The sequence below is a fragment of the Triturus cristatus genome, chromosome 8, assembly GCF_964204655.1.
Source record: "Triturus cristatus chromosome 8, aTriCri1.1, whole genome shotgun sequence".
In the NCBI taxonomy this organism is placed as follows: domain Eukaryota; kingdom Metazoa; phylum Chordata; class Amphibia; order Caudata; family Salamandridae; genus Triturus; species Triturus cristatus.
The window spans coordinates 603,997,966-604,024,481 of NC_140591.1; the positions used below are offsets into that span (position 1 = coordinate 603,997,966).

Here is a 26,516-nt window from a genome sequence, read left to right on the forward strand (position 1 = left end):
ATCCCATGTGAGTTCCAATCTGGGGAGGACCAGGAGCCTGGGAGGTCTAAATCTACGTAGATGGACAAACCGCCCATTGCTCTCCCTGATCTGGATTTTCGGGCGGGGACAAAAAAACACTTGTACCCCTGTAGATGGTAATTATTCACCAAGGCCCATGTCTCCTGTACACATATAACTTGAAATTTTCTAATAAAATCAACCCATTCCTTGTTATTAAATTTGCCCGCTATGCCTGCTACATTCCAGGAGATGAATCTCACTCCCTCTCCCCTCCGTCTTGAACCCCCCTGGGGCCTTGATGGTATCTCCTGTATCCCGGACCAGCGACGTGGGGTAGGTCTACCGCCACCTCCGTTTTTAGGAAACCGACACTACAACTTAGTGTCTCCACTAGCTGGATCTGAAACACCACTGCCTTGACCCTAATGGGTTATGTTTTTTGAGTTACAGGTACCACACTTTCTTTGGGTGCTGTAAGGGTGGTCAATAGTATACTTTACCACAGACCACCACCACTTAAGTGTAGGTAGTTATTCTGGTCCTGATGAATTGCCGTCTAATTTGACTACAAGGCAAGAAACATGTCGACCATCTGACAGACGCTATCAACCAGCATCTTTGCAGTTGGTTATAGCGTTGGTTTGTCGTATTATTTTTAATTAGGGTAGGGGCCACGTTCATTAAAATACTTCTGAGTGGACCACCTCCCCTATTTTAGATTTTTTCTTACACACATCACTATCACCTACACCAATTTTAGGGCCCTCACTTGCACTTCACCAATCGGCTTCTGGAAAAAAGATCTCCGTCAGGAAGGCCCCTAATTGGGTGCCGATCGGGGATTGCAGCGCCGCCCCGATAAGGAGCAGACCCGATGATGAAGCATGACACCTAGCTGGCTGGGTGTGTGAGGGTCTTATTCCAACTAGGAGAAGTTTCTTCTCCCCTTTTACACTCTATTACTCACTAGAGTCTACTCTACATCAACATAACCTTTGTATTAGGAACTGCATACCTTCTTTGTTAGATCTCCTGTAATGACCCTTGCGTAGCCAGCCCATGTCCCCCTCCTATACCTTCTATGGCTGTAGCGTTAGGTTCAGCAAACATGGAAATCCCCACACCACTCGGTAGAGTTTGCTGAGCCTGAGAGTTTTGCTCCTCCACCACCTCTACCAAAACGCCCTTATCCATGTGACCCTGGGGGACATTATCTGTTTGTCAATCCACCCCCTCTAGACCGTTCAGGCAAGTAAACCGGTTATAGGTGTGCAAGGGTGGTTCTGGTCGGCCAAATAATGGCCTAGGGTTGAAGGCCCAGTGTCTCCCCCTCCTGCCAACCCTCTCCCAGTTGTCATGAATTTGGGGCGGCTGCAATGGGACTGGAATAATGGGGAAAAAGAAAGATACACGAAGGGTTTGGATAGTGGATTCTCTGGATCTATTCTTCCCTTGGCATATGTAGGACACAGGAACGTTCCTGTGTCCCTAAAACTCACCAATATGCGGTCCCCTATAATAGATTTGTATGTTCTCCCCACCCATGGCACCCTTCTTACCATTATGATTTCGTTATTAAGGTGTGTCTGGAGGGGTCTATTTATGTTTAACCACTTAATTACCCTACTTTTCAGGGCACAAAAATCCTCAGTTTCACCTTCTTCGAGTGAGGGGACACCCGCCATGACTACAGTGAGATCATTAGTCTCTGGGGGTAGGTTAGGTCTGCGTGGTCTCAAGGGAAGCTTCATTAGGGGAGTCGGTGTGGTACTATCTACCGGCTGTGCCGGATGAACAGGGCCTGAAGGAGGAGTAGGCATGTTAGAGTTAAGGGGCTTAGTTGATGCAGGCTTGGGCCTTAGGGGTTTTTGCGGGGCCGCCGCATTTGCGGCTTGTAGAGGGACTAAGTTTGCTGCACTATTTACAGGCTGTTGAGGGGCTATTGTGGCGGGGGTAGATTCTAGATGCCTTCCCTGATGACCAGCCGGGATTTTCAGACTACCTAGTGTGGCCTCCAGAATAGTTAGTCTGATCTCAATCTTTTTTATACTCTCGCTAATCGGTAGTAATAGAGACCTTAGCAAGAATTCCAGGTTTCCAAGCGGGACAACAGAGAGGGGGACATTAGCGGTACTAGTTCCTATGTCTTTTATCAGGGCGGGAGCTAGATCCTCCCGGGCAATAGGTTTGGGGTGTGATTCAGCCGGTAATTTCGCTGCTAATACGGGGGGTTTTGAAGACTTCCCAAAGTCCGAGTGAGAGATCTTGGATTTACTCCTTCCCTGGGCTCCCTTCGATTTCCTCCTATGTTTATTAGGAGGGGGCCCCGGTGCTCCTTGTGTAGTAACTGGCTTGGGTTTAGCTTTCCTAGCCTTAGAGGCTGGGGGGGGTTGGGAGACTAAATCAATGGTCACCCTTGTAGGGCTTGGACTGGTAGCTGGGACTATACTCATGGCTGCAACTGGTGGAGTGTTTATACAATCCCTCAGCAGGAGTGGGACAACATCTATTAGAGACAACTCCTCCCTGGGCGTAGTGGGTTGTTCTCCAAGGGGGGTGTTTTTCACGTTATCTATTGAGCGTCTCCGTTCTGCCCTTAACCGGGACAGATTGCACTCTTTGTCCCCCTCCCCCACCGCCCGGGAGAAATAATTCTCTAGGGTCCTATTTTTAACTCCTCCCGGCTTCAATGGGGTACTATCCCTTGCCGGGGACGGCATAATTTGAGTGATGGATTATAATCGGCAAGGGGCTGTGACAGAAAATAGGACCAGGGGTCGAATGGACGATCCAAGAGAGTAGGCCCAGCCCGGCCTACTCCGGCCTCTGACGGCCACAGACGGTCCCGCCCTTGTCCCGGGCTTCTCCCGGGACGCTCCCGCGTGCGCTCCCGCGCAGCGGGAATAACAGATTGAAAAAATAGAGACTCTCGTTAGTGGGGGCGGGGCAGGCAGGGAGAGCGGCCCAGATGATTGTAATTAGGGCTGGCGGGGACTCCTGGGAGATGTAGTCCCGGTCCCACAGCTCGCAGCCCTGCTCACGCGCACTCACACCCACTGCAGGCTCCGCTTTGGCAAGGAAACAACTCCAGGGGTCCAAAGGTCCAGGACAGCACACCCCTCGAAGCGGGACCCGCGAAGCGGGTTCCGCGAGGCGCTGCAAGGAAAGCAGCAGTCAGGGCAGCAGTTCTCCACACGCACCAACAGGTCAGCCAGGCGTCCCAAAGTATAACGGAGTCCCAAAGGTTTTAAATTCGTTGGTGGGGGCGGGGCAGGCAGGGAGAGCGGCCCAGATGATTGTAATTAGGGCTGGCGGGGACTCCTGGGAGATGTAGTCCCGGTCCCGCAGCTCGCAGCCCTGCCCACGCGCACTCACACCCACTGCAGGCTCCGCTTTGGCAAGGAAACAACTCCAGGGGTCCAAAGGTCCAGGACAGCACACCCCTCGAAGCGGGACCCGCGAAGCGGGTTCCGCGAGGCGCTGCAAGGAAAGCAGCAGTCAGGGCAGCAGTTCTCCACACGCACCAACAGGTCAGCCAGGCGTCCCAAAGTATAACGGAGTCCCAAAGGTTTTAAATTCATTGGTGGGGGCGGGGCAGGCAGGGAGAGCGGCCCAGATGATTGTAATTAGGGCTGGCGGGGACTCCTGGGAGATGTAGTCCCGGTCCCGCAGCTCGCAGCCCTGCCCACGCGCACTCACACCCACTGCAGGCTCCGCTTTGGCAAGGAAACAACTCCAGGGGTCCAAAGGTCCAGGACAGCTCACCCCTCGAAGCGGGACCCGCGAAGCGGGTTCTGCGAGGCGCTGCAAGGAAAGCAGCAGTCAGGGCAGCAGTTCTCCACACGCACCAACAGGTCAGCCAGGCGTCCCCTCACCAGTCAATTAGACACCAACCTAAACTGAAACTGCTTCTTATCTATACAACTAGATACAAATGTTATTTGGGGTGAAACACAACTCCTAAAAAGCTAATCGCTCTGGAATTTGCTCTTCATTGGACATGTGCTGGAAGCTGAACTACATAAAGTTCTGAAAACAGTATGGACTCGTATTCTAATCGTTATGTTTTAGTATAAAACTTCTGGATAACTGCCTGCTGCTTTATACTTTTACCCACTTTCTTTCCAACATTAAACTACATAAATAAATAATATTCACAAAATGTGACCAAAATGCCTTCACTCTATGTTCCAAGTGGTCACATGCTGATTTTCATAATTCTTTTAAGCTATACTGAGAATAGACATCTTTAATTTGCTTACGCTTGCCTTGTTCCATATCTTTGCTCAGAATTCTCATTTACATTGTTATTTATGATTTTAAGAAATGGAGTCCTACCTCAAAAGGGGCAAAGAGCTTTGACAGTAAATCCTGAAGTGACTAATTTACATGACTGGCCCATACGCTGGGCAATTTAAAGTAAGTTCTTTAAGTGGCACACTGCTCTGGAGTCTTTTGATGTGCACTGCTCTAGATTCTTTTGATGTTCGTGCTATTCTTCTGCAAAACATTCATCAGCACATAGGACAAGTTTGTCTTCAAATAAATGAATTAGGGTCTGGATTATATTTAGTCTATCAGAGGCACAGATAGAGAATTTTATTAACTTGTTATTAACTGGTGCTGGTGAAACTGGTAATTTAATCTGAACATGTACTTTTCCCATTGTATCATCAAAAAAGCACAACATTTGAAAACGTTACTGAAACAAGCAGCACTGCAGCAACAAATAAGAAGGGGTAAGTCTGCAAATAATCCTTTGTATTAGCTCTGGTGAAGGTTTTTGGTGCGTCAATTTCATATTTTCTGATACAAATGGAGATTCTTGACCATGAATATATTAGGGGGTCTTGTTGCTGACTTGTATAATGCTTTAGTTAGCCACAGTGTTTCAGAAAATAGGGCATGTGTGGAACAGGGTTTTCATATGTTGATGTCTTCTTTACAGAGACAGGTTTAATGTTAGGAGACGATGCAGTGTTATCCTTAATTGATAAAGAATGGAAAACCCTGAAGCTTCCACTTAAAGAAGGACAGATTTTTTGGATTTCAGAGCATGTTCACTGTCGGCTTTAGAAACAAGACTGTTAAGACAATAAACAATTAGGAATGAACACTCTGCTAGAGTGTTCAGAATGCCCTTAAATATCAAAAAGCAAAGAGATAGATTTTATACAATACCACTTCAACTGCTTTTTACTTCACTCAACCCCCCCATGCCTGGTCTCAAAGAAAGATGGTTGCACCCACATATGACATTCAACTTCACTGATTAGCCATAAGGCAAGACCCCAGAAGTGACAAGGTGTGGTGCTTGGCATGAGGCTGTTCTAAATGTAAAAAACATTGGTGGGAGAAGTTGAGCAACTTCTGGCTCTTTAACGATTGTACTTGGCACGGAAGACATTATATATTAATACGGGTTATGACAGTTCACTACATTACAAGTATATTACTGAGAACTCCCATTGTAGAAACTTCCTAAATCTAGTTCTTTCTTAAAGTGGTTTAACTTGACATAACAATCCTTGTTTTCTACAAATGACTCTGAGATCTTCCCAGATCAACAGATCGCGAACCGGCATTGTATTAAAAAACTTCTTGAACTTATCATGTAATTACTTATGTCCCACATTATGAGCGCAAGTTGGTTTGATTTTTCATTTATTGTTGTTGAAAAATTCAAATTAAACTAAATTATCTTGGGGCCAAAACTTTGAACATTCTTTCAAAAACAGGCCAAACCCTCATCAAATATTAGAAAAATTGATAGTTCTTGTCACCATAGAAAACCATGGGCTGCAATTGCTGGCTTTCCATCATGAGCATTCCTGTGCCATAATTCACTGTCACTGTCTCCCTTTTCCTTTCCCAATGGAAGTCTTACAAGAAAGTGGGAGGTGCAGAGGCTATAACTGTGGGAAGGAAGTGGAGACCTTCCCCCTCTTACCTTCACTGACTCCCTGTTGGTGAGTAAAGGTGGGAGTTATTAGTTGAGGTAAGTGGGCACCTCTTCTCTATTCCCTTGACCAGAGTCCTTGACTTCTAATGTGTCAAATTTTTATAAATCCACCTTTTTGTCCACCACAGAACCTGAGACTGAGCAGATATGTATGGCAGTGAAAGGGGCTATTTCCTTTCCCCTTCCAGTCACAGTTTATGCAGTTATCACTGACATTGTGTGCAGGGTCTTTCTATGTCAGATTGTAATTAGAAGGAGTTGTTTACCATAGGAACCACAGGAGGCAGAAGGAGGCAGGGGACCGGAAGCATTGAGACTGTTCTATTGAGGTTCACTGCAAGTGTTTTCTTTTATAGAGGCATTCTTCCCTTAGAGGGTGGAAAGTTCTATTTTTTTTATGTCAGTCCCCATACTAGTGAAATGTAACCTTCGCTGGAAAGAATTCACTGGACACACACAGTACAATCAAGTGTGGATTAATTTGTCGCAGACCATCTAATTGTTCATCTTACATTTCGAAGTGGGATTTTTCATAAAGACATTTTTTTAATGCTGCTTTTCCATTGAAATCACTATTTTCTTTACTACAACATTTGTAATGGAGCACTTTATCAGGACACTTTTACTCAGAAAAGCTGGAATTAAGACATGAAGCACAGAAGTGACATTAATTAATCCTCACCATAGATTTATTTGCTCCAATAATAGACGCAATTCTAAATTAAATACGGTGAGGGAGTAGATCTAATTTGTCATTATTAAAAAGTCATTAGCGACTACATGTTAATTAACTAAAAATTGATTCAATGTTGGACTGCAAAGAGCATCAATATAAAATAGTTCACAGGCTCTCAAGCGTATTAAAAAGTTCAAATTGATCCATGTAGTTTAAATAGAAAATGTGGTCAATGGTAGAAGAACAGTCACCACCAATTGCAATGCACAATTTCATCTTTCTGGCCCATATCAAACTATTATGTTTAAATAAACATCCACGCTGAGTCAATATTTTTATATTATCTTGAAGGGTTATAGCCATGGTATGAATTAAAAATTGCTAGTGCTTTCCTGGCTCTACTTCTTTGCACCACTGTTATTGCTTTGTAGTAGTATTTCAAATGCAACATTGGGCCCCACTGAACAATGAAACATGTACTTTACCCATGTCAGAAGCAGTAGCTGGAGAATTGTATCTAGCCTTCTTTTGTTGAGATAATCTTTGAGTCGTTGCTCTCTAAACAAGAATTGACAGAAGTCACCCTCTGGAGTCCTATGGAGCCCATATGATTGCCGAAAGTTCCCTCTTGTTCATTGTCACGTGCTCTTTTGTCTGTAAACTGTTAGTTGAGGCCTCATGAGTTTTAATTGATTTTAAACTCCCTCTTGAGTATGCTTGGCTGGGATGGAATGGCCAAATATTTACCAAAGCCAACACTTGTGTGTTTTTTCTAACCACCAAGGGCCTGATTACGAGTGATCGGTGTGTTTCGATCCCTGTATAAACTGTGGGTTGTACACGGATAGGAATTATGAATCAAACCTGCTGAAATTTAACAGTTAAAATGTGTACTGCATTTCCCGTACCATGCAGATTTTGGTGTGTTAAACACCAAAATCTGCATGCTATTCCTCGAAAATTTGTAATAAGGTCTATTTATCACACTTGTTAACTATCGGACCCCGGGGTATCGTTATTTATGAGGTGCGATAAATAGCACCTTGTATCCTTATCCACTTGTAATCAGGCCCCACGCATTTTCTCAATGAAAGTCTTGGTCCCCTTTTCTAGAGCCACAGAAATACTGTTTCACCTATTCAAATATGGGTTCTTTCAATGGATAGTTGTGCCCAAGGAGAAATAATGATTGAAAGATGCACAGAAAGTTTGATGGACCCATTCCACCCCAGTTATGGCTGTCTAACTCCCATAATCGGTCCTCATGGATCCCCGGCAAGCCCTTAAACACCCTAACCTAAACACCTTACATAATAACCTTAAATAAACAACCCTGCACCCTTACATAAATAGGCATATATAAACCTGTTGAATCCCAGGCTATACCACAGTCAACCATATGCTTTTTCTCTGCCCTGCTCAGAAACTCAGAAGAACCTCTCAGCAAGCTCTCAGTCTTTCATATCCCTTTTGTCAATGCTCAGAAGCACTCAGCCTGAACTCAAGAGTTTGTCAAGAGTTAGTTAGCCACCCGAAATGAATTCTGTCTTTCAACAAGCATCCTTGAATTGACCTCAGCCTATCTTAAGTTACACTTGGTTGGCCATTAAATACCTAATATACTTTTATATGTCTCCAAAGAAAAGACACTTAACCCTGAAAACACTTGAGATGGCCAGCATATTTCTTCAGGTCTCACAACCTGTTTGCTACTAGAGCTCTTGAGACCTCTTCTATTGGGTGTTAACCCCTTCAGTGCCACGCCCTTTCCCCCTCCTGTGCCGGGCGTTGCACTAGTGGGTGGGGTTCATGACAAGATAGTCTCGTCATGGGCACAGCGCAACCGTGCTCCATGACGAGACTATCTCGTCATGGGCACTGAAGAGGTTAAAGCATATCAACCAACACTGAAGATCATCTTACTGATTTTGTCTCTCATCTTTGCTAGCTAGCCTTTGAGCTCGATTAATCTCACTCCCTCGTCTGTGACGCCTCAGTTTGGACCCAGACATATGCAAATCAGTTTTGAATCTGCTCCACTAGGAGCAGTCTAGCCCACACTTCCAGGCCTGCCTCTTCCTGAAGCAGAACACAAGCAACCCAGGGACAATTTTGCCCTGACTGAGACTCATCAGTTGGATTTGCCTTGGTTCCAGTGACAAAAAGAGCACAAGACCCACGTCTGGGCACGCGCCTGTCACTTAGGGCGGTATATCAAACACACAAAAGGTGATGGAGGGAATGCTTTTGTTTGCACTGGGCTGTTTCTATTGGTGCTTGGTCAAGCTGCATTTGTATATGGCTTGGTCTAAATGAGGTGGCATGGTGTGCAAAATAATAGATAGCCTGAGCTGCGGACCCAAGTAATTACCAGTGGCTGAGATTATTTCAAGCATTCCATCTATCACTTTTTTTGTGAATTTCATTGGGACGCCCTAAGTGGAATGGATATGCCCAGATGCGGGTCCTGGGCGCAGTGTGCCTTAGAGCCAAGCCATACCTGACTGATAACTTCTATTAAGGGCGAAACTGGTCTTTGGTTGCTTGTGTTTTGGTTCAGAGAAGACCTTGCCTGACAAGTTCGGGCTGGACTGTTCCCACTGAAGCAGGGTCAAGACAGATCTGCATATGGCTGATCCACACTAAAGTGGCATGGGGTGTAAAATAACAATGGATTGGGATGCGTCCTGAGTAAGTACCAGTGGCTGAGATGAATTCAAACCTTCCATCCATCACTTTCTTCTATGCTTCAGTGCGTTACCCATGGAAATTGACATGCCGCTTTACACTAACATTTTCACAAACACACATTTGTGTTTTTATGTGCATATTGTTTCCTCAATCTTGTATTTTGGTAGCAGTGTTAACATGCCACCTGTACAGCAAGGGTTCAAATACTAGCAAGATTGCTCAGCAGGTTCATACAGTTATTTAAGTTACTTTTTTAACGTGGACTTCATAAGTTCCTATCCTGAGAAATTAATCAGTGGGTAATGCTATTCCTTAAGACATCTCTATACTATCTGATGGCACGTGGTGTCCTTGCATGATGAATATATTTTGTCTTCAGATGTTGATATTATGAATACTCTGAATTACTGGGTCTTTTTGCACTGGTTTTCCCTCTGTATGAGGCTATTACTGCAGAAGCAGGGAGGGCGTCTAGAGGTGGGAGGCCGGAAGGGCAATGATGGTCTGGGCTGTTCCTCTGTCCACAAATCTACCCCTGTCCTAACTGCACTTGCTCTGTGTGAGGGTCTTCACTGGTTAAGAGGATGTGGCCTAATGACTAGAGCGGTCGACCTCAAAACGGGATAACCAGGTTTGAGTCTAGGCAGGGACGCTCAACATCCTGTGAATCTGGGCAAATCACTTAATCTCCCCGTGCCTAACAAAATTAATGTGCCCATCTGTAACGCAACTGGTGCTCATGTAAAGTGCTCTGATACCTTCAGGTCGAGTTCGCGCTATATAAAACTCCAAAAACAAAAACCAGGTCCAGTGTTTCCAGACTCAGTAAATTCAGGTCTGGAAATACCGAATCACTTGAAATTCCATAGAGGAGCATCCCACAGCGATTCCGCTCAAGGCAACTCACAATAGGGCTTAAGTGCCCAAAAACTTAGTTGGTTTTGCGTATTATATAAATATGTTTCAGCAGTGAGCATTTAGCTAAGCCACCCTGAAGCACTATTAGATTAAACATTTGCATTTGCATACACACGTCTCTACTTACAGGCACACGTTTCCATACACACACAAAACGCTGGTCCCCACACCTCTTACTCTACTACAGTGCGAAATTACATGTCCACTGAGGAATTGTTGTAGTTAGAAAACAGCTGTGAATGTCCCAAAAGTCTACTTTTCACCTTTCACACCTATCCATAAACCTTCACAGCTGTGATTCACAGCTGTAGAGAGTGGGGCAGGACCTATTTTTCCTTAGTTTGAGCCCAGCAGAAAGCACACCATTTTAAAGTAACAAGAGGAGTTGATTGTTGCTGGTTTGTTGCCATGATGATATATTTTTTATTTCTTGGTGCTGTGCCCCCCTGTACATGGCACCATAGACCTCTAGAGGTCCGTAAGCCTCAGCCTGAACACCACTTCTCTATGCTGGAGGGTAATAGAAAAATACTACAGGCTGTTTCCATCATCCTACTTTAAGCTAGAGTTGATGGTAACTTCAGCCACCCAGCAATGTTAAATCTCATTAAACACAAGGGCGGAAAGGTTTTTGTGACTGATCAGAGGGGAGAACAGAGAGTCAGGGAATGGATGGATTGAAAGAGAGAGAGATAGAGGGACAGAAAGAAGCAGTGCTACTGAACAATTTTGCCACTTGCCTAGTCTGGCACTGATTAGCTGATGAAGAGGGTGAAGGGGACCGTCAAAGGAAAACATATGGCCTTACCCAAAAATAATAAACTAAACTAAACTACTTCAATCGGGTAATCCAGCATCAAAAGTCTTAAATTCTAAGAATAATACAGGTCATTTAAAGGAGCAAAAAAACTCCAGACTACCCTTATTTACATTAAGAAGTCAATGAAACTCTATGTTGTTAGCAGTGATTTCCTTTTTTTTTCTTTTTGCTATACCCATTATGGTGGCATATCTTGTGTTGAGTCATTTTCCTTGTGTTCATCTTGACAAACACATTCACCTTTTTATTATTAGAGCGCAAGATCTTGGCACTTTCATTGACATCAGAAATGCAGATGGGAAATACAGCAAGAGGTAACCCTTTCAGTATAGTTTTCTATTCTAGTTCTTGCTCCATTCTTTTATGATGACATAAGTGGCCGTGCCTATGTCACATCATTTCAGCAAAGAGTTGGGTGATTGTGGGGTTATTATTGCACCTATTCATTGTCTAGTTTTAACTCACTACTGCTGCCAAGCATAAATATCAAATTCTTCTTAAAAATGCTTATCCACCCATTCCTTTGGTTTCTGCATTTATGTTCATCATCTGTGCATGGAACCACATGTGTTCTGATTTATAGTTTGATACCAACAGTTTTCCTCTCACTTTGAGGAAGTGACATCTACACTTTTCAATTCTTTCTATTCCTATGCATACAATAGACCTAGTTGAGCTTCTCCACAAGGACACTGCCAAAAAGAGTCATCCTGGCATCATGTAGAGTTAGATAGTTAATATATTTATAACGTCTCAATGTTAGCATCTCTGTAACTATCATTGATGCGTGCCTGTGATGTAATCGTCTTGCAGATGGCATTGTGAATACGAAAATACGTTGTATGCAATGAGTAAAGGTGGTTAGTTAAAAAGGACATGATTGATTAACTGTGCTATACAGTAAGACAGTTTATGCTTTACTTGAGTATTTAGCAATGTAATCTTCAGTCCAGTTTATTGCAAATTTGTGAAAGAATTAAATGACCATGAAGTGAAATAAAACTTTTCCTAAATGTGCACAAGCCTGTAATTGCTACTTTCATTGATCACTGCTATGCTCATTTTGATTCCCTTGATAACCTCAGAAATAAAACTTGGTGAACGTAATAAGGTCACTACTCAGTATAGGTACCATAGGAATGTTATTTTTGTTTTTATAACCAATTTTATAGAATTTTTGGTAAAGGTAGTACAGCAAAACGGTTCATCACAGTCAAGATACAGTATTAGTTGTTATAATGCACACTATGGCCTAGGCCAGACCGAGGTGTCTCACCCAGTATCAAAAATCTCCTACCTGACCTGACCCAACCATTTGCCCCACACCCGACCATGCTTACCCGGACATCCTCTAGCTTCGTACAGTGGCTTCTCTTGTGCCGCACACCGGTCGACCCCCCTGCGCCATTTAGCTACGCTGGGTGGGATGGGACTTTTCCAGGTGGCAGCAATGTCCCATTTGGCCACCATGATGACAGTGCCCAGGAAGGTTTTGTCAGCTCGGGCGCCGTCTAGGCAGTCTACGACCCCCAAGATTAAGTTCAGGGGATTATGTGGCACCTCATAGCCCAGGACGTCAGTCAGTTCCAACACCAGTGCATCACAGTATGGGGCAAGACGGAGACATACCCACTCCGTGTGGAAGAAGTCTGCTGGATCTGACCCACAACGCGTGCAGGACGGTGTAGCTAGCAGGGGCGCCCCAGTTGAGGCGACTAGGTAAGCACAGTGGAGATAGTATAGTTGGACCACATGGACACCCCCCCTTCCCAAGTTTCCCATCATGATCTGGACCTCCAAGGGACTGAACTCTGGAAATGTGGTGTATGGTGCCTGTTGGGACATGTGAGGTGAGGGCATGCCGGACCTGCAGGTACTTATAAAATTGGGACGGGCGAAGGAAATAGGCGGTCTGCAAGTCCTGGAAGGAGCGCATATGGTCTTCCGTTTATACTTCCCGCAACTGTGAAATATCAATAAGATCCCATTTGCTGAAGCCTTCAGCGCCCCCCACCTCCCTGAGCCTTGCGCAGTAACAGAGGGGTGTCTGCTGTGTGAGTCTGGTGTCCCAGCGTGTGTAGTGCAGGGAAGCGCACCAAGCCAATAAGACTGCTTGGGTCTCCGTAGGTAGTGCAGTAGGTATGAGATCGCCATATAGCATTGCTTGGATCTGGGGCAGCCCCAGCCCTTCCAACTCAACCCGGTAGGCTGGGTCGGACAGTCCACCATTGAGCCAATCGTGAAAGACTAGCAGGCGGGTTGCAAGGTAGTATCAGTAGAGGTTGGTCATGACCATGCCTCCATTAAAAGGCGGTATTTGGCAGTGGGCAAGGGCCATTCCAGGCCTCGAGTTCACCCAAAGAGAGGCAGTGGCCAGGCTGTCCAGTTCCCTGAACCAACTTCGTGGGAGGTGGAACTGGGTGTTTTGGATAACATAAAGGGAGCGGGGGAGAATCATAATTTTAAACAGAGCGATCCTCCCCAAGGGGTTGAGCGGGAGGGCCTGCCAGAAACAGAGGGGTGTCCTGGTCTTCCTAACCAGAGGGGTGTGTTGAGTGACCATGCCAATTCTGGGAGCAGCACGACCTAGATACCCAGGTATTTGAACGACGGTCGCCGTATCGGGATGGTAGATTGCCAGTCGAAGCAGTCTCTGGACATGTGAATGGGGACTAAGGTTGACTTGGCAGGGCCAGTCTCAGGCCGGACAACCGCTCGTAGGTACAGAGAAGTTGGAGAAACCTAGGCCCGGCCGTGCAGGGTCAGCTAAGATGAGCAGGACATCGTCCGCGTAAAGGGCTATCTGTTCCTCGTGCGAGGCCCTCCACCTCCAACCCTGGATGTGCTCTTCAGCTCGGATGAGGCATGCCAGTGGCTCCATCGCCAGGGCGAAAAGGAGGGGCAAAAGGGGACATCTCTGTCTCGTTCCCCTTTTGATCTGGAACATGTCTGAAAAGACTTCGTTAATTAGCACCCGCGCTGTGGGTCGGAAGTAGAGGACTCGAACCAAGCGATGGAAATGAGGGCCCAGGCCTGCTGCATCAAGCACATCCCTAGATACAGCCAATTGACCGTATCGATGGCCTTTTCAGAGTCGATGAGCAGGAGTGCCAGGTACGGAGAGAGCAGGTGTCGGTGGGCCAGGACCAAGTGGAGTCATCGAAGGCAATGTCTCGTACTACGCAAGGGCATGAAATCGCACTGGTCTGGATGGAGGAGTTTGCCTAGAACTGGTCTAAATAGCATAAAATATGGAACCCATGGGAGAAGTATAGATCTTAGATGGGTGAAGGTACGAACGCGAGGAAGGGATAGTACAGTAACCACATGACATTACAAATGCTGGGCTGGCGATCCTACCCCAATGGATGCAATATTGTATCTCTGCTCTGGACGTTTCCAAGTGTGCTGATTTATTGATTTCTGATTGTAATGGTGGGCTGATTACTTGTTCAATAAAAAGGTTTATAAAAAAAATAAATGGCCGAAAATTATCAAAACGTATGTATTTTGATACAGTAAGCAACAGATTACTAGTCTTAGTCCATAAAAACTTTTTATTGGTACTAGTCAGTCAAAGGCTTTATTTCGATAAAAACTTATCATAAAAGCTTCACAATTAAAAAGAATTTGATTACATTAGACCTTAAAATCCAATTTTTTCAGTAAAAGGAAGAAGCACATCATAAATACTTGTTAAAAACAGATTAAACAATTCCTTTAAGCCTTTTGCTTCTGATACACCAAGCCCATGATAAAAATTTTGAGAGGGCACAAGCATACAAAGGGCGAGAGTCCGACATTAGAATACGTAGTGCCTCAATGTGATGCCTGGTTCCTAACGAGCGACACAATTGCTTAAGCCATCTACTTCTTGGATGTACATACTCCTGGCATTCGAACAAAAAGTGTGCCACAGACTCTTGTCTAGATGTACAAAAGGGGCAAAATTCTGTGGTCTGGGCTGGGGGTTTCCACCGGGATGTAAAAGCATGAAGTGGAAGAGTCCCGGACCTAAATTTAAAATAAAGGGTCCAGTCAAAAGGTCTCTCAATAATATCTAGATATGATTCCCGGATCGGCAAGTCCTTGAATTTCAGAAAGTCCTCCGTGAGTCTGCCCAATGTACAGTTGGTATTCCGTTGGGTCGCAATCCAGTTCCAGTATAGACTCTTAAGTGTTGCTTTTGGAGGGGAAGACCTATTTTCCCAGGCTACACTTAGCCCCAGATTGCACAGGAGGGCTTTCATGTCTCTCAACCATTTTATCCTATGCCACCCGGGAAGTGACATAACTTCAGAGAGGCCTTTAGCATATTTAGCTAGCTCCGGGACTCGCCACAACCGAGCCCATAACAGTAGAGGTCGAAATTTTGCCAAATCACCAATGGGACGACAACCTAAGTCAAGCATCGATGGAATCATAGGGGTACCTTGGGGAAGTGACATAATGGCCCTACAAAACTTCCTCTCAGATCTTGACAGCTCATTAGTGTTGCATGAGCCCCACAGCTCAGCCCCATAAGGAGCAGAGCTGACTCCCCTTGCTGCATAGATTTCAATAACAGGGGCTATAGGTCTAATGGCACAGGAGCGTTGCTCCTTTAGAAGAGCCCCTGTTACTCTCTTATGGGCTAGCAGCATTTTACATAAATGAGGAGCCCACTGCATATTATGCGACAAACGGATCCCTAGATAATCAAACACATCCACCCTCCCCAGAGGTACGGCGTTCAACTTCGGGGGACGCACAGGTTTTTTTGGGGGATTCATCACAAGATATTTCGTTTTATCAGTGTTGATTACCAGGCCCCGTTCTACGCAAAAAAGCTGGAAGTTATTAAGTCATTTTTGGATGCCCATTGGGGATTTGGACAGTAAGAGTGTGTCATCCGCGAAGAGGAGGGTAGGGATACACTCTCCCGCCAGGGATGGTTCGTCTGAAGGATCTTTCAGCAGATGCTCGACCACACCGTTGACATATAAGGAAAAAAGGGTGGGAGTTAGAACACATCCCTGGCGAACCCCTCTCTCTACCGGGATTCTGCTAGTTATCTCTCCGTCCCTGCCCCATCTAATCTGGGCAAAGGTATTTTCATGTAGCCTTACAATTAACAATATGATGTAGTGGGGTATCCCCATGTCAGCAAGGACTCTCCAAAGAGTCTCCCTAGGTACTAGGTCAAAGGCAGTCTTTAAATCGATAAACGCGAGCTAGAGACTGCCTTTGCCTATGACCACCACCTTCCAGTACACCAGCAACAATCTAAAAGCTTGTTCAAATTGTGCCAGTGCCTGCTCTGAAGCCTGCCTGGTAGTCAGAAAGGATGTTGTTTTCACCGATCCATTGTAATATTCTAACCAACAGCACCTTGCCGACTACCTTTTGAGTTATGTCCAGCAGGCTTATGGGTCTATAGTTCGATGGATCGTCCCTGGCCCCCTTTTTAAAAATAGGAACAACCTCCGCCCCTTTCCAAGAAGTGGGGATCGGTGCACCCCTACTAATAGCATTGAGCAGGCAGTAGATAAATTTACCCCATTTCGGGATGTCTGAACGTAGCAGATCCCCAGGGATACCATCTGGACCGGCCGCTTTTTGGGGCATGATGGTACTAATGGCATACTCTACTTCTTTGATAGAAAAAACGGGATCTGCTAAATCTACCTCCCAGTCCTTTGGGGGCATAATAGTACAAATAGTGCCAGTTACATGCTCTACTCTTTTTATTGAAAGGTCGGGATTTGCTAGAGCCACCTCCCAGCCCTGTTCATCATTGGAAATAACTGTGGCAATATCACCAGTTTGGCGAGTGTACAATTTAGAAAAGTGATTAACCCACACTTGGCTGGTGATATTACATGTTATAAGGTCGCTATCTGGTCTACTTTTGGCTCTAATTGTATCCCAGAAGCGCCTTGAGTCTTTCCCAGAGCTTGCCTCTTTTAAGGTGCACCAATACTCTTCTTCCCACTCCTTTCTTGCAATTGCCAGGGTTTCCTTATAGTTATTTCTAGCTCCCTGTATCGCTACTTGGGATTTACTTTTAATAGCCCTAATCAAAAGAGTTTTTGCATGCCTACATGCAGGTGTGTACCATTCATGCTTGCCCCTAGGGTTCCGAATTGCCGTATTCTTGCCCGCACGCTCCTTTTTCAAAAATACATTCCCAATAATCCTAAGTGTTCCCTCAAAGATGGATGTGACCCCTCCAAAAATTGGAGGGGCCAAGTCGATGTTATCCAACTCCATTTGTGAGGCAATAAGCATTGCATTGATAGTGTTAAGTTTAATTTCATCAGCTGAAACCAAATTCCACTTCAAGCGTCTCCCACAAGAGGAGACAGAGATTTTGTGAGCTTGCTTAGGAGATATTTTAATTGTTTCATTGGGCCAAGGATTTTTGAGAGACAAGGAAAGCGATTTATGGTCGCTTTCGACAGTAGGAAGGACTACCATATCCTGTACCAGACCCCAAAGTGAAAAATCTAACAGGATGTAGTCGATCCTTGAAGTATGGTTAACTCTATTAAATGTGGCCGCGCCCGTGGGGTCTGAACTTGTGCGGCCATTAGTGGCTCTTAGACCGAACTCCAACGTTAGGGCATTCAGCTGAATCGCACATTGGGACCATTTTTTAATCGGAGGAATGGTTAGGACTTGGATACCCCATCTAGCGTCATCCTCGCCCGGGTCCAGAATATCGTCTGTAGTGAGAGGCTCATAGGTACAATTAAAGTCTCCCGCAACCAAGACTTGGGCTCCAGCTGTATTTTCTCTAAGTTCCGTTTCAAGAATGGACACTGTCGGTGACATAGACCCATGTTTATTACCTCTGACATATACATTAAACAAGTCGAGGGTTAATCACCTACGAGGGCCTCTCAAAGAAATTCCTAAAATGTCAGGGCTATTAATTAGTTTAAGTTCTATGCAGCAGTTTAAGGCGATGCTTACCCAAATGAGTAGGCCTCCCGAAGGACGACCCTTCCCATTTCTGGGGAGTACTGCAGGGACAAAATAGGTAACATAACCCACTCGATAAAGTGGTTCTAAGCTCCAGGTCTCCTGAAACAGACATATCTTGTGCGCCTCCACTAAGGCATTCCACTCTGGTAGACACAATTTCCTTTGGATGCCTGCTAGGTTCCAACTTAGGATCTTTAGAGTACCCATAAGATCATGAGCATCACTATTTTGGAGACTCGGGTATTCAATAGAGGGCATGGATGCAACTGGAGACATAACATCAGTAGAGGGCATAGACTGTGCAATGCTAAGCCCTGATACGGGAGTAGGGCATGGACATGGAGCTGTGGCCTGCAAACTTTCTTGATCGGTTGTCTTCGGGGTTGGAGTTATACAGTTAATACCTATGCTTTTATTAGTCATAGAGCTATCTATAGATTGTGGTGATTTGGGACTGGTGTGTTCAGTGCCCACAGGGCCATATCCTGTGCACGATAATGGTCAATCCACTGCTTCTAGGCAGCTGAATCTATTAGCAACTGGTATGCCTCTCCAACCTACAGAGGGAACTGTATCTCTACCCTCATAGCCTGACCAATCATCCCACTCCCTTCTTCTATTCCAATTACTTACTTGTGGCCTGCTCCTATCAGGGGTGGCAGTGCAACAATTTGTAGGGGGATAGAAGAAAGAGAGCCTTCTCATCTCTATTCCATCATTCTTTGCCCACATACCACGACGACAAATATAATCAGCTGTGCGCGGGTCATGAAAGTTAACTATGACGCAGTCCCCCCGAGTCATTTTCTTCTCGTTTCCTAACCAGGGCACCCTACGCACCATTAGGATCCTATTACCGCAATGAGGTGGAAGCGGTCTGTTGGTAGTGAGCCAATGCTGTACCTTATTTTTTAAGGACCATGTCGGTTCCTCTGTATTTGGGCTTAATTCGGGAACACCGGTCATAATTACAACATATGGGTCTGCTTCTACTGGTAAATGTATGCGGTGCCCACTCTCACCCCTTTTCTTATCATTATTATGCACTGGCCCTGATGGTTTGAATGGTATAGCTTTCGTAATTTCGGAAGGCACCGGGGATTTAGATGGCTCTACAACCTTCTTCAATACGGCTGGCAGTGGCTTTGGTTTTATATTCGGTTTATTAGAAGGTGCTTTCGACACTTTCAGCTCCGCCATTGGATTTATATTATTTGCTTTTGGCTCCCCTGGTTTAGCCAGCCCAGCACCCGTCTGAATCTTAGAAGATGCATTCATAGAAGCTATCTGCTTTTCAATATTTGAAAGAGATAGTTCTATGGGTTGCATATAAATTTTAATGAGTTCTCCTAATCTGAGTTGAAGTTGGTTATTAGCCTCACAAACTTTACAACCCTCACCCAAACTACCAGGCTCACTAGGATTAGTAGGATTCGAGGAAAGGGCTGATATATCCATAACTATGTTAATTGAGCCACTCTGTGTGAATGCATTTTTACTTAGCGTATGAGTAGTGTTTTTTTTTATTGGATTTACGTTTACCTTTTTTCGCTTCCCTAGGCTTCTTCCGTTTTGGGATAGCACCCTCCCTCTTCCCCCTTAAATGCTCAATATTGGGGACCTCCTGCCTCGGGCTCGCAAAGAGTTCAGGCGTCCTCTCGAGCGCCTCACTTAATTGCATGTCCGAAAGAGCCAGAGATGCCGAAAGATCAACCATATTTGGCACACCATGTGTTTCAACTTGAACTTCAATTAGAGGCCTAATATCCCTTAGGTTTGTGGGTGTCTTGGCTAGTGCCAGAGGGCCTATTGAAGATCGCCTGGCTAAAGCCAAATCCTGAGAAACCCTACGCTCCAAAAGTGATATCCCTTGATTAATCGCCTCATTTGCCCTGGTAATATATTGATCGATTGGGCCAGATGTATGCACTGCCCCATGTGCAGTTTTGCTCCTACTACCCCTAGTCATCATGCCAAAGATAATACAATATGGACTGCCAAATAGTAAAACCAAAAATTAGCAGATAACAATTAAGCAGTTGGAAGAAATATAACATGTGACAGGACGGCAAATCATAAAGAAAATAAATAAAAGAGGGGGGGCCCAGTCCAGTCTTACCCGGTCTTTAACGGGCTTAAACGGGCCCGCCCTTGGCCCGGGCTTTGCCCGCGCGCGTCCCGCGCTGCGGAGCACTCCGGGGGCTTAAATGCAGCCTGGGCGCTGCCAGGTGACGTCAGCAGCTAGCTCCCGGAGCAAGGAACGCCGGGAAATGAGGTCCAAAGGTCCGCTCCCCTCACGGCGGCGAAAAATGCAGAAAACCTCCGCTTCTGGTTCCCAGGTCAGGCCGTTCCCCTCACGGCTGTCTTTCAGGTGATTCCAATGGCACCAAAGTTGAAAGGCTTAAGAGCGCGTCCCGCGCTGTGGAGCACTCCGGGGGCTTAAATGCAGCCCGGGCGCTGCCAGGTGACGTCAGGGGCTAGCGCCCGGAGCAAGGAACGCCGGGAAATGAGGTCCAAAGGTCCGCTCCCCTCACGGCGGCCAAAAATGCAGAAAACCTCCGCTTCTGGTTCCCAGGTCAGGCCGTTCCCCTCACGGCTGTCTTTCAGGTGATTCCTGCGTTGCCGCGGCACGCCCTCGGCTGCCTGCTGCTCGGTCCCGGGTCCCAGGGGCGCTGCGCAGGCCGAGGATGGCGTCAGATTGTGCTGCTGCTGCCGCCGCTCGCTTCAGCTCTATTGGTACTATTTGTTTCACCTCAAAAATTCAAAACCATGAAAGATCAGATTTTATCAGGTGCAATCAATATTGATCTATGAAACGGGTCTGAAGTAACAAGGACCTTGGGGCGCTTGGCACATACGTACATATACAGAGTAGGTTTCCAGTCAGCCCACGTCAGCCATTGCCTGTCATGTAGTCATGAAGAATTGCTATTGGTTGTATAGAATGTCCTTAAAGGCCAAAGTATTCCACAGGATGTTACTTAGCAAATATAATCCATATCTTCTTCCCTTTGTGGTGGCTTTTCAAGCCATTTTAGGGACTTTTCATGTCATCCCTGTCCTTTCACTTTCTCTTTGCTTACTCTGCAATCCTCAATAGGATGTGGCCATTGCTTGTGATATTGGCTTTATAATGCTTTTTGAATTACATAGCAAGAATTGGTAAAGCCAATAGCTTTCCAAAATGCCTATTAATTGCATCTAGATAAAATGTGACAGTCCCCTTGGAGTGTGAAAGTCACCTTGGTGTTTGATTTTGTATACTTCCAAGATGACATTCACAGTACTTCTAGACACAAGATGACAGCCATCCTGGAGTCTTACTTTCTATACTTCCATAGTATGTTGTGTCAAGAGCAATATGATGGACCTCTTGGAAGTAAAGATGGAGGAATTCTACTATTGAATGTAGCAACATAAATGTACAAACATTGGAAAAGCCAATATCAGAAACAAACAAGCATTGCAAAGAACAAAGTATTACCTTTAGTAATGCTTGTGTAACCTATGTTGCTTCATTTGTGAGCATTTGGTTTCTGCAAATTTATCACATTTTTAATTGTCATTGCATTTTTTTATAAGCCAAAAACCTAATCTTGACATTGAATCAACTAAACCTACTGGAATAAACAAAAAGAGGTAAGTTCATTAGTATGTTTCCCGGACCATCTGGTCTATAGGAGCGCATAGAGGCAATTGTGGTGCTTTGAACCTGCTTCTGCTGCATATTTGCTTTATAGATTTGAAACAATAGGATAAACATTGTCAGTGTTCCTACACAAATGCCTTACTTTTGCGTTTTTTAATTTTACAGAGATTTACAGGGAGTTTTAACCTAGCGCCTATCATTGCCTTTTAATCCAAAGGTTTAATAGTGCATAGAATTTCAGAATGTATTCAGCACTTCATACTTTCAATTCATGATTTGAAAGTATAGATGAGGCCATGCATGGACAAAAGAAGTTATACCATCATGACATGACGAAAAGCAAAAACAATACAATGCATAAATTAAGGAGAAAGTTAAGTCCACTGTTACCAATGTACCACACTATTCTCTTTAAAGATTCTCTCTCTGAAATAACTGTACGACAGAGCTAGAGTGTTTCAACTTTTGTTTTTAACATTTGGGGGGAAACATGCAATGATAGTGAAAATGTTGGTATACTATGAAATGTAAGTCTAAAAGGCAAACATTGGTCAAAACCCATTTGATTTCCTCCTTAGCACACACAGTGACTCGCATACATTTCAAGCTCGGCTGGAAATATACCTAATTTTTTCTAATTTTCTCTTTGTAGGAAAGGCTGTTTCTAATGTACGGAATCTAAGCCAGAATTTTAGTCACTATAAAAAGATAGAATTATTACTGAAGTTGCATTGATCATGCACATGATAGACTTGTTTCTTAAGCATGGACATGACAGTTGTTTCCTTGAACTGGCTGGCAGAATACATGCAGCCTGAAAATATGGTCGCAAATGATTTCATGGATAGGTCCCAGAATTCATAAGCATTCTTTCTGAAGCTGTGCTGGACAAGGCGCATTGAGTCCATTACACACTTAGATATTTGACAAGTTGATTCATTGCCTTGAAGTTCTCCAAAAGTGCTCAAGTCGACCTAAGCAGTCACATAAGGTTACTTATGACTGCTTGGCACTGGAAAACAATGCTGAAATCACCTAGAGACCCAACAAGAGGTCTTGGTCCAGGCATTACTCAGTATAGCTGTTAGACCTGTCAGCCCTTTGGCAGTTCCCTCCTCATATTATTATTTTTTTGCCCTTTTCCCCTTCTTATTTTTTCTGTCTACCAAACTTTTTGGGTGCTGATGTAGAGGTTCTGGGCACTTTACCCTCACTACCTGAGGGAGGGGCGCAAGGTGCTCCACTGAGGGACCGAGATGAGGGAAGAGAGATATACAAAATGGTGGCTCCAACTGTCACCTCAGCGCCTGGACCATGACTACCATGAGAGGTTCCGGAACCTTCTGGGTTCCTCTGGCAAGTCAGGCCCAAGGTGATAAATAGAGGTGACAGGTGGGCGGCCATTTTAGAAGAGAGTGAGTGGCCAGATAGTGAGGAGTAAGGCACCTGAGTGGGGAGGTGGCTGCACTAGGTCAGGTATGGACAGGCCTTAGGGTCTGCGTGATGTTCCTTACCAGTGACACCACCCTCCACCTTCTGACCGGTCCCTGACGCCTGCCAAGGGTTTTGAGGAACATTGTACCCTGGGGGAATCTCAGGTAGTCAATAACCCTGAAGGAGGACTGAGGGAAGATTCGCCGCCTGGGACCCCCTTTTTCTCATCCCTACTGGGTCTGAGTTGTTGGTGCAGACTGACTTTAGCGTTTTCCCCATGATCCCTGACTGAGGGAGAGATCGGTACCCAGTGAATGAGGAGGGTTCTGTTAACACCTTTGTCCACACCGGAGAATTCCTGGCCCCCTTAAGTTCAACCCCCCCCTCCTGGTTACGAGGCACTACCTGGAGTCATCGCCGCCGCCACCCCGGGATCGGGAGGTTGCCAGGTGTCCTCCGGAGGTGGCCCGCTGTCCCCGCAGTTCTTTGGAGAGGCTTGGTGTGGGGGACTGGTGAGGGGGCGTTGCCGCTGCCACCCTGAGGAGATTTGTGCATCGGAAGTGGAGACGAGCTTCGGCCTGGAGGCCGCCGTCCTGTGATCACGTGAGTGGGGCTGACGCCGTAGCACCGCCCCACTGCTGTCGTACTCAAGCGAAGGCCGCGCCCCCGCAAGCTGCGCGGCGATGGGTGGCTGCGGGCGCGCTTTCCCCAAGGGACTGGAACGGCAGCCGTTGCAAGTGCGCTGGGGCGAGGCCCATCAACGAAGGAGTGCACACTACGGGGGAGCCTTGGGTGAGGGGGTAGGAGGTTGTGTCCTGATTTCGCCCTCAAGGAGATCCCTGCCGCTCACGTGTGAAGCCCCGCCTGTCCTGTGAGGAGTGGGGACTCCACGCCAGACTCCGCCGGACTGCCCGTCAGAAGGACACCGAAGAGCATTTAGTAAGCGGGGCAAAATAAACAGGGAGGGAGAGCACAGGATACAGACTTGAGGCCAGCTGAGGTCCAGGTTAAGCCGGTTGCCGATCCCAAGGGAAACCAGGTGGTAAGATAAGGACTCCGGCACGACACTATGCTCACTCCGGTAATTATAATGTAACTAGTGAGACTGACAAGATTAGCGCTAGAGCCAATAGATTACTTCCCATTAACAGAGGAAGTTGCAGATAGGATGGTTATGAGATTTTTGGAAGTATAGCACCTAGAGGTAACCACTTAATTCACAACAGCAGAGTATCCGTTTCAAGAAAGCATCTAAATGTAAAGTGATGATAATATGTGATTTTTGGAAGTATAGCACCTAGAGGTAACCACTTAATTCACAACAGCAGAGTATCCGTTTCAAGAAAGCATCTAAATGTAAAGTGATGATAATATGTGATTTTTGGAAGTATAGCACCTAGAGGTAACCACTTGATTCACAACAGTAGAGTATCCGTTTCAAGAAAGCATCTAAATGTAAAGTGTTGATAAGATGTGATTTTTGAAGTATAGCACTTAGAGTAACCACCTGACCAAAGAGCCTTGTGCAGACTAGAAGGCCATTAGTGAATCCAACTGGCAGGCGAACACTGTGAAAATTAAGTGATCCCTTGAAATGTTGTGAAAGCTCGTGGGTGTATAAAGTAACCTAAAGGAAAAGTATTGTTATTTAAATGTGATGAAATGTTACAGGAAAAATGATCCTGAGTAACCCTGATTGAGAGAACAAGATAAAGACTTCAATTAATTCTCAAAAACTTAATCGGTGTAGTGTCCTTTTTGAGTGGTGCTGCGCTTGATTGCGAGCTGGGTAGGATGCAAGCATGAGAGGCCAAGTGGAGGTGAAAGCCTGTTGACCTGAGCCAAGCTACCCCAAGGACAGTAGGTCCAACAATAGCCATGATCGGTTGTTTGTGGTTTCTTCCTGAGAACATGTTTCAAATGCACATGAGAATTGATAGCAACAACCTCCAGTGGGATGATGGCGAAATGAAAGAGGACCTTTACCATAAGCCTTCTTTTAGTTGGAGGTAATCCTTATTGTGCAGCTGCCCCTTAGCCACACTCAGCATTATAATAATCTGTAGCTGAGGGTTAGAATAGGAGTAGCCAATACTATGACAAAACTTTAGTTAAATAAGTTACTTTCCTCATTTTACCCAAGAGCTCAGTGTCTCCAGAGAAAGTTGCTGAGGGCTTGCATGTTACTGCACTCAAAATGTACAGCACCTGTTCCACCCCAGAAGCTACCATAGTTGCTGGTGATTCAAAGCAATACAACTCTTGTGCTAACCTCTATTGCATAATACATCTAACAGATCTGTGGAATATAACAAGGTTTTTATGCTACTCTCGTTTTTCTCCCCTTTATAATGACATACCTTTAGATGAGTCATTTTTCTTGTGGTCTTTTTAACCTGCACATTCAACTTTTTTATCTGTCTAATATCAACTCAATCTGATGCAAAGCATAAATATCCAATTATGTTTAAAAATGCTTATCCACCTAGTCCTGTAGTTTCTGCATTTATGTTCATCATCAGTGCGAGAAAGCACGTCTTCTGAATTAAAGTATGATACCAACAGTTTCCTCTCACTTTGAGAAAGTGACTTCTGTACTTTTTAATCAATTCTTTTAGTATACATCTAAAAGTCATTAGAGATTCTCTACAAGGAGACGGCCAAATTGAGTCATCCTTGTATCATGCAGCGATAATATATTTCCAACCTCTCAATGTCAGGCATCTCTGAAACTAACATTGATGGATACCTGTGATGTAATTCTCGTGCAAATGGCGTTATGAACATGGAAATGTGTGAATCTATATTACTGCGCATTTATACCTTTGTTTGACTTTTCACCAGAGTTGTGTTGGAAGATATTTGTCTTGGAATTATCATGAAGAAAATGGGAAGATCCTCAATGTTCAAAAACTTCACAGAGGAGCCAAACAATATCACTAGTTTGGTCTTGATCCATAGTTGAAATATAGGTTCTCACTGCTTGCACTGTATTTTCAAGTAAGATAATTTTAAACCCATTGATGCTCCTGAGTTAGAATTAGTTTTCTCTGCTTAGAGTCCTCGGGTGCTCAATCTGAATGGCCCAAAATCTTTTGGCCCCAGTTTAAAAACCTCTTTTAGTGGGGTTGCAACTATATGTAATGTAAATTTTATTGCCACTGGCGGTAACTTGGTGTGATTCCATGATCTGTTAAATTTAGGTAGGTCAAACCTGCCAGTTTTAAGAGGGTAAAAACTGACTGATAATTATTGCAATATGTGGATTTATATGCAGTAAGCACCAGAATATTAGTTTTATTCCATAATGAATTTTAATAGGTGCTATTACTCCCACCTCAGAAATTCGAAACCGCCCCATAGAACCCAGATTTTATCTGGTGCCAACAATATT

At 45.0% G+C, this 26,516-nt stretch overlaps 1 protein-coding gene across 5 annotated transcripts in view; it reads left to right on the forward strand.

Annotated features, from left to right (window-relative positions):
- Positions 1 to 26,516, forward strand: part of SCEL (sciellin) — a 580,338-nt gene that overhangs the window by 180,091 nt on the left and 373,731 nt on the right. For 3 of the 5 annotated variants that reach the window (XM_085622068.1, XM_085622069.1, XM_085622071.1), the window contains 2 exons: positions 4,686 to 4,742; positions 11,325 to 11,384. In XM_085622068.1, the coding sequence (XP_085478194.1) occupies positions 4,686 to 4,742; positions 11,325 to 11,384 (117 nt within the window). The remainder of the gene's footprint in view (positions 1 to 4,685; positions 4,743 to 11,324; positions 11,385 to 26,516) is intronic. The other 2 variants (XM_085622070.1, XM_085622072.1) reach the window with 1 other exon arrangement.